The following is a 12080-nucleotide window of genomic DNA, read 5'->3' on the forward strand; positions in this document are numbered from 1 at the left end:
GAGAGAGAGAGAGGGACATAGAATGATACATAGAGAGGGGTGAGAGAGGGGAAGAGAGGGAGAGAGATGGGTAGAGGGGGAGACAATGGATTTGTGGCTGGGTAGGCGTGGCTGGGGTCATGTGAGTGACATCGAGTTGGCCACGCCCACCCAGGTTTTGTGGCTCCGGTGTGTTTTTTTTCTGTGAGAAACGAGTCCAAATGGCTCTTTGATTGTTTAAGGTTGCCGACCTCTGGCCTAAAGGAAGATTTGAGCTGGGGCGTGCATAAGCGCACCAGCATATATATATATATATATTTGGTTATTCGGGTTTTCTCCCGCGTAAAATTGGAAGTGTCTTGGCGACGTTTCAACGAAGTCTCATTCGTCATCTTCAGGCTGGTGTTTTCGGCTTTGTGTTTCTAGGAGCAATGTGTGATCGCAGCTGTTTCTTCCTTTTAACTGCCAGTGAGGGTGTGAACTGATTGGATGGGGTGGTTGGCTGTGCTCTGATTGGATGGGGGTGTGTTCTGTTTAGGTGGGGGCTTGGTTGTGCTCGGGTTAGTCTGAGTTGCAGGGGGATTTGAGCTGGTGAGCTGCATTGCTGTTGTTTGGCTTCGTGGTCGTGCCACATCTTCATGGTGGGTGTCAGTTTGCTTCATGTATGGATTGGAGGGGTTTAAAGTGGCTAATGATGCAGCTGTGGTCTGGCTTCTGGTTTGTGGTCGTGCCTCATCGGTGTGGGTTTGCTTTTTGCGTGGATGTGTGGTGGTGACATCCTGTGTGGTTTTCATGAGTGTGGGTCTGGTGTCATTCTTTGTGTTAGGGACTCGTTTGTCAATGAGGGCGGGTTTCCAAATGGCTGGTAGGTGGGAGGTATCATCTCGTTTATTCATGCTGTGTGGGCGTTTTTCTATCTCGATGGCTTCTCTGATTATTCTGTTGTTAAAATGTTCAGTTTTGATGATAGTTCTGGTCTTTTTAAAGTCAATATCATGTCATGGCTTTAAGGTATTGGACCAGGGAAGAAGTTGGTTCCTCTTTTCTGACTGAGTTCTTGTGTTCTTCAATGCGTGCACTTATTCTTCTGTTGGTTTGTCCGATGTATGCGGTGGGGCAGGCAGTGCATGGGATTTCATATACTCCTTGATTTTCTAACTCAATTTTGTCTTTGAGGTTTCTTAGGATGGTGGATATTTTTCGGTTTGTGCAGAATGCTGTCTTGATGTTGTGTTTGTGGAGGATCTTGCTGATTCTGTCTGTGGTGCCTTTTATGTATGGGAGGAGGGCTTTGCCATTTTCTTGTTCTCTGTCTTGGATTTTGGTGGGGGATTCTTTTTGGATTAGGCTGGTAGTCTTATTTTTTTGGAATCCGTTGGATGTTAGTACGTTAGTAAGAGTGTGTAGTTCGGTTTTTAGGTGTTGTTCGTCAGCTAAGCATTTTGTTCTGGAGATGAGTGTCTTGGCTACGGAGTTGATCTGTGCTGGATGGTGGTGTGAGAGTGCGTGCAGCTAGCGGTTTGTGTGTGTTTTCTTCTGGTAGATGGTGTGTCCTAGGGAGCCATTGGATTTCTTGTAGACTAAGACATCCAGGAAGGGAAGTTGGTTGTTAGCTTCTGTTTCCATGGTGAACTGTATTTTGGGGTGTAGGCTGTTGAGCTGTGTGAGGAAGTTGTCCAGTTTTTCTTTCCCGTGTGAGAAAACCCAAATAACCAAAGACCTATATGTGTGTGTGTGTGCAAGAGGTAAGTCTTACGACTTTTTCTTGTGCTTTTATTAAAAGCTCTGAATTTTTCTGAATATAGCTCCACTGGTCTCACCCTTATTTTAAAACTAGAGCATTTACAATGGAGTGCAAGACAGTAACTTAGCTTGCATAAGGTAATTAAGGAAATACTAACAACATCAGCATTTGAGTGTCATTGAAAGTAACTTAAGAGTCACTCTTCTCTTTAAAATGCTCCATTAAGCCCAGCGTTTTAGAACAGCAATCCAAATGTCTCTTCTTTTTCATTAATCTGTCTAATTGAATTATCTGGAAAAGATCACATAGGGGGAGTTTTATATCAAAATTGCTCTACATTTTTTTAGGAAAAAGTATGTGTGGTATAGATTATTCTCATCTCGTTATAGATAGTTCTGGACTTGTGACCATTCATTTAATGATGGTTTGAAGGTACAATGGCACTGAAAAAGGTGAGTTACGACTGTCGCACCACCTTGTCCACAGCAGACGGCAAGTGTCATAAACCGAGCCAGTTACCAAGCATCCTAGTTGCGATCATGTGATTATGGGACTGGTCATAACCTTGAGGAGTGGTCATAACCTTGCAGATGGATCATAGTACACTTTTTTCAATGCCATCATAACTTCAAACTATCATTAAACAAATGGTTGTAAGTCAAGGACTACCTGTAGTTAGCTTTATATTGGGTTTTCTGTTCTAAATTACAGCTAAGATTATCTTTCAACTGCTTTGGAAAAATAAGCACTGGACTAAATGTGAAGTTCTTATTTTAACATCAACTGTTGTATCTGAAATGTTATGAAACATGTTAACATTGCTTGAACAATGTTAACATGAATTGAACAATGGGCCTTATCCAACAACATGACATTTAATGTGGAGAAAAGCAAGGTTTTACACCTAGGCAGGAAAAACCAAAGGCACAAGTACAAAGTAGGCAAAACCTGACTCAAAATTAGTAATTGTGAGAGAGATCTTGGAGTCCTAGTAGACAATCATTTAAACATGAGCCAGCAGTGTGTGGCAGCAGCCAAAAAAGCTAATACAATCCTTGGTTGTATAAACAGGCATAGAATCAAAATCATGTGGAGAATTAATACCACTCTATAAAGCCTTAGTAAGGCCACACCTGGAATATTGCATCCAGTTTTGGTCAGCACATTACAAAAAAGATGTTGAGACTTTGGAAAAAATGCAAAGAAGAGCAACTAAGATGATTAAAGGCCTGGAGACAAAACATATGAAGAACAGTTGCAGGAATTGGGTATAGTTACCGTAGAGAAAAGAAGGACTAGAGGTGACATGATAGCACTATTCCAGTATTTGAGGAACTGCCACACAGAAGAGGGGATCCACTTATTTTTCAAAGCACCAGAAGGCAAGACAAGAAACAATGGATGGAAATTAATCAAGGAGAGGAGCAACCTGGAATTGAGAAACTTCCTAACAGTGAGGACAATTAATCAATGGAACAGATTTCCTTCAGAAGTTGCAGAGGCTTCATCACTGGAGGTTTGTAAGAAAAAAATGGACAGCCAGTTTTTAAAATGAAATGGTATAGGGTCTCCTGCTTGAGCAGGAGGTTGGACTAGAAGACCTCCAAGGTGCCTTCCAGTTCTATTCCTGAATAAAAATAGTTGGTTCTTCCTGCTGGAGCAAATGAAAGAAAACTCTGACTTATGACTGTATGGAGCCTGGAATTTCCATTGTAAGTTATAATTGTCATAAGTTGTGGCATTGACCTAATTTTTCAAACTTCTTTTTTTCCACAGCCATTAAGCAAATGCTACAGTGGTTAAATATGTGAATACATTCCTAATATATATATATTTTTTTGCCAGAAGCCAATCAAAAAGGCCAATTTCTGGCATTCTCCCCTCCCCCCACATTGCATAATGTGACTGTGAAACACTACAACCAGCTGTAAGGGTGAACCATTTGCCAAACATCCAAAATGCAATCATGCGACCATCCGGGGGGGGTGGGGGGGGAGAGAATATGTCACTATCAGATCTCTGCAACTGGGTCATAGGTACCTTCGGGGGAGGGGGGATCTGTCCTAACTTCAGATGATCACTAAACAAGGACTATCTTTAATGCTACTAAGTAAGTAATGCTTACGGCATAAGGAATTTAATGGAAAGGCCAGTGTTCTGTTCAAAGCCTTTATTCGATCACTAGACCAAATGTGCAATTTTTTTTTAATTTTTTTAATTTTGCATTTTAGGAAGTTATTTTTAGAACTTCAAAAGTGTGAGGGATTTTGTCCCTCCAGAAGTTTTGACCAATTCCACAAAATATTCTGTCATTAACTGAGTTTAATGGAAATTGAAATCCAAAACATATAGAAAATAATAGGCAATTAGTGCGTCTGTGTTAGATATTGTGCAACTATCATGAAAGTCCTTTGAAAGGTAATGCGTAATAGCTCGGTATTAGCCACTAATGGCTTTCTCTGTTATTTTCCAATAGGGAAAATAGATTGATGAGAAAATATTATAAGAAAATAACCTAATTGCAGAAATAATTGTCCCTTAGTATATCATTGATTTTTTCAAAAACCCTACTGCAACTTAAGGATAACATTTGAGAATTGTAATGGCTAGATACAAATAGGATCTGATTGTAAAGGACTCCCAATATTTCTGTTCTTGCTTATGTTTCATCAAATATTTTGATTTTGCGAAATACAGATATATACAGTAATCACTTGCGTTCACTGTATTTCCAGGTTTGTTTTTGTCCTATCCTCTGTTTCGTATTTTTAATTCTAATTTTACCAGGTAGCAGTAGGTGAGAAATTAGCAGAGAATGTATGGAACTTTCCCACCTCCAAAAAGACTGGGCCTTGAGATTACAGTTTCTCCATGACAAATATAAATATTTATGCATTCATTAATTTGATTTATAGCTCATCTTTCATCCAGGAACTGAAAGGAGCACGCATAGGGGCCCTCTCCTATTTTTCCTCAGAACATAACCTTATGAGCAGCTTAGTTTGAGACATAGTAATACATTCAGTAATTTGATTTATACCCTATCTTTCATCCAAGGGCTGAAGGGAGAGTGCATAACACCCTATTTTTCCCAGAATAATAACTTTATAAATAGCTCAGTCAGAGACATTGTTACCCATTGAGCTTCTATTGGCAGAGATGGGTTTGAATTGGGTGCTCTCTATTAGACTTCCAGTATCTGACCTACTGCACCACACTATTGTGGAAAAGAACAGGGGAGAGCTACTGCTAAAAATTTTCCTGAGTGCCTCAACCATTGCTTCAAACTGTAGCTTAGAGAGAGACTCTTCTAGGAATGCCTGGAATTAATTCAAACAATGGTCTGACAGAACGTGCTTTGTTTAAGTGCATTGCAAAAGCCTCAACCAATTTCCAGCTTTTTGGATAGCTAAAAAAAAATCTGTTAGACCACAGTACATATGGATAAGACAAATTCTGCACTTGCTCCTCATTCTGGTTAAAACATTTTGTTTGTCCTGCCTATCACTGCAAGCATGCTGTGTAAAAAATTGGTGGTGTTTTCTTGAGGTAATGGCTGTTGTGGGGCCACAGAACTGGTTTGCCTGATACTTCTTATGTGTGGATTATCATAGCTTCTATTTTGAGATCTAAAACTACTTGCTTTTCATTTAATTGCAGATGCTGAAAATTGAAGGCCATGGCAAAAGCTGTTCCTTCCATTGGCTCTCAAGTATTCATTATCTATTCTCAGAAAGATTGAAATGCCAGAAAGACACTGATGCCAAGCTGTTTTCTTGTTTGAGGTTGCAAAACTAAAAGAATTCAAGTTCTTAACTGCATATGGGTTAACAGTATAGTTGCCAACAGGGTATTGCTTAATTGTTACTATGAATAAAGACATTCACTCCTAAAAGGCTAGTAAAACAAATAAACTTGGTATAAAAGCAATGATGAAGAGTAGGAGAAATTTCCAGACCATGAAAATGGTTTACTGTAAGATTTTAGGACTCTGTAACTTTCTAGATGTTGAGGTATAATTCCTAGCATTTGTTACCATCGGCAATACCAGCTGCAGTTCCCAAAAATTGGAATCCATCAATATTTGGAAAACACATATTTTCCACCCAGTTAAATGTCTTGATATGGCGAGTCATGATTCATCCCCATTTCCAAGATGATAGATCTGTTTCTTAGCACACAAATCTGATGCTGCAATTCAGTTTTCTGAATGATTTATGACATATTTTTTAGGCCCAGTTTTATTTTATAGAGTCAGGGAGTATTGCAGAGAAGCCTCATAGGGGAGATGGAAAGCATTAAAAAAATAACATTGTTTTCTTGTATTCTTTATACCTTTGTAGATGTAAAAAGATGTATTTTGGTATGTTCAGATATACTTTGACAAATGTAATGGTCCCTCTTGCAAATTTTGGGGTTTGTATTTGGGGGGAAATGACAACATCAGTTGCTTGAATAAAGATTTGCTGTTTACTTGAATTTCTTCAATTTCTCTGGCTAGTTTCAGTGGCAAAATCCAAATAACAAATGTATCCTTATTTAGGAAAATTGAAATTTTCTGTGTTAATACAATCATTTTAGATGCTGAAGAGCAGTTATTTTAGTTACTGGTAGAATTTCTTGATTCCTTTTTCTGATAGTTTCTGCAAAAATGTTTATTGTGAAACTCAGTTTAAAGGTTTATCTAAAACAGTTCTCAGTAATTAAGTTGCTGTGTATTAATTTTATGAAAAACGGATAATGCCGGAAGACAACCATTTGATGTGGATGAGGGGCTACTTCGTAGCTTTCTCAGGAGTATTTCAGTCCCACCGCTACTTATTTGGCTGTCTCTGGGCATTACCACAAGTAGGAATAAGAACATCTTATTTCTTTTGGTGTGTGAAATAGGACTTGGTAGCACACTGAATTTACTATTTGCTATTAGAGCATGCAAGGGTCCACTGCATATTAAGTGTTTCTTCAAGGTCTCACTGGAGAATAGCCATGGGATCCTGAAAAAATGCACAGATACTTTAAGCAATTGTGGGGAACAGCTACACAAACATCTCAACCCAGTCTGGGATTCTTTACTTTCAAATCCAAAGTGCTGCACATCTATGGAGTCAAATACATCCGAGATTTGGACTTTGGAGAGCTTGTTCTTTGAAACTCAAAACTTTCTTCCAACAAACAACCTAATCAAAGATGTTGGTATTTATTTTGTATTAATGCAGAAGAAGCGATCTCTAATAACCTTAAAATGTTTATATCCCCAACAGTGTCTGCAGCAAACCATTGTGCTTTCGAAAGTTTAAAATCTACAGGTGACAAAATCATACATGTCTGATGCAAGTATGTAAATTATAGCACCATCAACCCCTGGTGATCAATGGGGTGACAGATGTCACAGCCAGATCATCCCTCACATCCAAATTATAGCACTTGTATGATTACATCAACTCTTAACATATCACTTGCCCCTCCCTTTGCATAAAGATTTATTTATTTTCATTATTTATTATTTTGTCAAACATGTAAGATAACAGATACTAAATATAAACATGATTATGAATTCAGGATAAGGACACGAATATATGGGGACAGTAGGATAGGGATGGTAGGCACGCTGGTATGCTTATGCATGCCCCTTAAAGACCTTAGGAATGGGGTGAGGTCAACAGTAGACCGTCTAAGGTTAAAGTTAGGGGGTTTGGGGAAGTAACCACGAAGTCAGGTAGTGCATTCCAGGCATTGACTACTCTTGCTGAAGTCATATTTTCTGTAATCGAGTTTGGAGTTTACCTTAAGTTGGTATCTATTGTGCGCTCATATATTGTTGCGGTTGAAGCTGAAGTAGTCATTGACAGGTAGGACATTGTAGCAGATAATTTTGTGTATTACGTTTCAGTCAGAGCGAAGGCAGCGTAGTTCTAAGTTGTCTAAGCCCAAAATTTCAAGCCTGGTGGCATAAGGTATTCTGTTGCGAGCAGAGGAGTGAAGGATTCTTCTCATGAAATATCTCAGGACTCGCTCAATTGTATTAATGTCCGATATGCAGTGCGGGTTCCAGACAGATGAGCTGTATTTGAGAACTGATCTAGCAAAGGTTTTGTATGCCCTAATTTGCAGTACAATATTACCGGAGGAGAAGCTTTGCAAGATTAGGTTAACAACTCTTAATTAACTTTTTGGCAATGCTGTTACAGTGAGCTCTGGCACTTAGATCATTAGAGATGAGTACTCCAAGGTCCTTGATAGTGAGAGTCGTCAACGAAGTCGTATCCGCCCAGCTTGTATTTTGTGTTCTGATTTTTTTTGCCAATGTGTGAGACAGCATTTGTTGGTTGAGATTTGGAGTTGCCAATTGTTTGACCATTCTGACACATAGTTAAGGTCTCTTAACTAGGGTAGCGGCATTGTCAGTGGTGTTGAATAGTTTTATATCATCAGCGAAGAGAACACAGTTGCTTTTAATATGATCGGAAAGGTCATTTATGTAAAGTATAAAAAGTGTGGGTCCTAAAATGCTGCCTTGGAGGACACCGCTGTTAACAGGTGCAGGGTTAGATAGGGCACTCCCTATTTTGACTACTTATTGCCTGTTCAATAGGAATGCAGCTATCCACTATTCCAAGAGTATGCAGGGATCCGGAAATGCCATAGGATTTTAGTTTTAATAGTTTGCCGTGTACCACTGAATCCAAAGCTTTACAGAAGTCTATGTAAATTGTGTCTATTGCTTTACCCTGGTCGAGTTGTGTAGTCCATATGTTTTTGCAGTGTAAGAGTTGTAGATTGCAGGACAGTTTTTTCCTGAAACCAAACTGCTTGTTAGAGAGTAGGTTGTTTTGAGTTTTAGCCCAACTTTATTACTTGATTGATTGATTGAATATTAAATGATCAGTCTTATGACCACATAAAAATATAAAATAAAATACAGAATAAAATTTCAGGACGAAATAGTTAAAAAGGAAATACAGTAATAAAATACTGTATTACAAGGTAAATACAAGGAATCAATATTCACATAAACACATCAACTTCACAGGACACTTCAATCTGTTCATTGCAACCTGTTCTTAGGTCAACTGCCTTAATTATAAACTTAAAACTTCTGTTGTTATTATTTTATAAGTAATTCAAGACAGTGAACGCAACACTCCTACCTCCTATTTTTCCCACAACAACAACCCTGAGAGGTGGGCTGAGCTCAATATGATTGACCCAAAGTCACCCAGCTAGCTTCCATGCCTAGGTAGGACCAGAACGCACAGTCTCCTGGTTTCTAGACCAGGAACTGCAAACTAAACTGCCTCTCCTCCTCCCCTTCTGGATCAGGATGTTTTTTTCCAAATCCAGAATTTAAAATGTGAAAATTTTGTGAATGTAAGTGGTAATTATATACCACAGTCTTGCTTATGAGGAGGCCTTTCTTTTTGTGTTTCTTTTTGAATAAAAAACTCCCAACATTTTAGATATACTATATAAACATTTATTTGGAGAAAGGAAAAACAGAATAAGGTAGGTAAACAACAAACTATTGTATTCAAAGTCAAAGTTAGACAGTTATATTTTAACGGATTGTATAGAATTTTGGGGTTTCTTAACAAATTTTGCAGAGATAGCTGATAAAACTTTTTTATCCCACCTTTATTGTTTTTACAGAAAGGTGGTGAACATACTTAATATTCCATCCTCTTGTTTTCCCCATAACAGCAACTAAGTGAGATATGTTGGGCTGAGAGAGTGACTGGCCCAAAGTCACCCAGCCAATTTTCAAGATGCTATTAGTTGGACTCTTCATATAAATTTCCACCATCCCTTAGCAGAGAGGTGCATTTGTTGCCTGCCTAAATGATTTATGCCATCCCTTTTATCAGATGTTTAGCCAGCAATTATAAAATTTCTTAATTTGGGTCAGGTCCATCTAAGCCAGCAGTTCTCAACCTGGGGGTCGCGACCCCTTTGGGGGTCGAACGGCCATTTCACAGGGGTCGCCAAAGCCCTCTCTCGCCCCCCCCCATGCCTTCACTCACTCTCACCCTCTGCCTCTGTTGGATCACCGGTTGCCGTTCGCTTACCCCGCCCACTCCCAATCTATTGCTGCCTCCGGAGTCCCAGCTGATGGCTAGAGGGGAAAAAAGCTTTAAATTCTTGCCGCGGAGCTTCAAAGAGCCGCCCTACTCTCAGCTGTTTTGCGGAGGGCTTTGTTGCTAGCTAGCTGCAAAGAGGTAAATTCCTGGAGCAGATTTTTTTTCCCCTAGCTATGCTGAAAAAGCGAAATTGAAAGTAAGCAGGGTCTTTGCTGCAACGTGACAAAATGAGGCAGAGAGATTTCTTTTTCTTTTTCCTCACCAAAAAAGGTAGGTCCAAAACTGCAAACAATGGGAAATTTAGGGCAAAAGAGAAGGTTCAAGATTTTAAAACACAAAAGAAAAAAAGCTCTATTTAACTAGGGAATTGTAATAATTGAGATACTATTAATTGTATATTGTGTTGAAAGCAGAAATGGTTAAGTTGTGGTTTGGAGGAATATATGGGGGAAATTATTTGGTTTATTATTATTGGTAAATATAATTAATTGATTTGTAAGAAATTGGATTGCATGGAAATAATTAGAATATTCATGTTCATATTGATTAATATACAAAAAAGATAGTTATATAACTAATTGATTTATATTAAAATGTTGAATTTGTATTAAACAACTGTATTACATAATTACATAATTAACCAATGTGAGGATGGATATAAAAATAGATGACAATGTGAAGGGGTATAATATAGAATAGAAGGGGAAAATTGAATTTGATTAAGATTAGAGATGAGGATGGTTTTTTAAAAAAATAGAGGAATAAATATGGTAAAAAGGAAATATAGAAATTGTAAATTTAATTGAAATGACTAAACACTGTGTTGGAAGAAATATCCTTCTGGGTTCTGCTCCAAGTGGGGAAAAAGACACTGGAAACATGGAGACTGCTTGGAAAGATGGTTTAATGGTGGACAGGATCACATGGCTTGAGTTCCTGAACAGAAAAGGGGCAGATACAGTATATCCTCAGGTTTTTATGCTCTCTCTGGCTTTGCATTTCTTGGGGGCCCGAAAGAGTATCCTGATTGGTTGTCAGACTCCCAGGGGGTGGGAGTCTTAGCTAGCCTTGCTGGCTGATGGTCACATGTGCTTCCCAGGTCACGTGTTTCGGTTGCTAGATGGGGCCCATTGTGTTAGTTTCTGTTGCTATTGTGTTGCAAATGTCCTTTGACAAAGGATTGACTTTCTGTCTCTGGCCCATTAACAAAGAGTGGGGGGCAGGAAGGTGGGAGCTGCTTTGTCTGTGAAATATGCTTCTCCATTTCTCATCCAGGGAAATATAATATTCTGCCTTTTTAATATTTAAAATATTTAACTTTTTAAATATTTAACTTTTAATATCTTTTTATGCATATGGACTACTCAGAGGGCTGAAAAAGTTATTTCTGACTGGTCCTCGCACTTTTGACCAGTTCTCGAATTTACGACTGTCCTCACATTTTACGTTTTTTGCCCTATCTTATCACCATGTTGAAGAGAAGCAGTTGTGAAATGAGTGACATGGTTGTTAAGAATGCTGCACAGGCATAAATGTGAGGATGGTCATAAGTGTGAGGACCAGCCAAAAGTCCGAGGACCTGTCAGAAATGACTTTTTTCAGCCCTCTGAGTAGTCCCTATACAGATAGCCATGGCCACCCGGTCACATGACCAGCTAGCCACGCCCACCCAGTCACATGACCTCCAAGCCACACCCACAAAATAAGCCACGCCCACAGAACCGGTAGTAAAAAAATTTAGAACCCACCCCTGGTTGGGGGTCACCACAACTTGAGGAACTGTATTAGGGCCAGGGTACTTACGGGACCGCCTTCTGCCACCAATAGCCTCCCACCGGCCAGTTCGCTCCCACAGAGAGGGCCTCCTCAGGGTGTCGTTGGCTAGACAATGCCGGCTGGCGACCCCCAGGAGGAGAGCCTTCTCTGTGGTGGCACCTACCTTTTGGAACAATCTACCCCCAGAGATACGAGTGATCTCCGACCTCCGGACTTTTCGTCGGGCCCTAAAACTCATCTCTTTCAGTTAGCCGGTCTCTCTTGATTTTATGATTTTATGGTTGATTTTAAATTTTGATATAGATTTTAAATTGATAAATTTTAAACTATGGGTCAAATTTAATTATTTTAAATCTATTTTTAATCGTACTTTATGTATAAATGTTTTATTTTGGCTGTTCACCGCCCTGAGTCCGAAAGGAGAAGGGCGGTATAGAAATTTGAATAATAAATAAATAAAGGGTCACGGCATTAGGAAGGTTGAGAACCACTGCTCTAAGCAAACC

General features: G+C 39.2%; 1 protein-coding gene across 3 annotated transcripts in view; it reads left to right on the plus strand.

The window, feature by feature from the left end:
• Positions 1-6202, plus strand: part of LOC117666547 (gametocyte-specific factor 1-like) — a 31408-nt gene extending 25206 nt beyond the window's left edge. For all 3 annotated transcript variants that reach the window (XM_060688997.2, XM_034419288.3, XM_087886669.1), the window contains exon 8: positions 5384-6202. In XM_060688997.2, the coding sequence (XP_060544980.2) occupies positions 5384-5397 (14 nt within the window). In that variant the 3' untranslated portion in view covers positions 5398-6202. The remainder of the gene's footprint in view (positions 1-5383) is intronic.
• Positions 6203-12080: the final 5878 nt, after the last annotated feature.

Source organism: Pantherophis guttatus, chromosome 2, assembly GCF_059756535.1.
Source record: "Pantherophis guttatus breed Tessera chromosome 2, ASM5975653v1, whole genome shotgun sequence".
NCBI lineage: Eukaryota > Metazoa > Chordata > Lepidosauria > Squamata > Colubridae > Pantherophis > Pantherophis guttatus.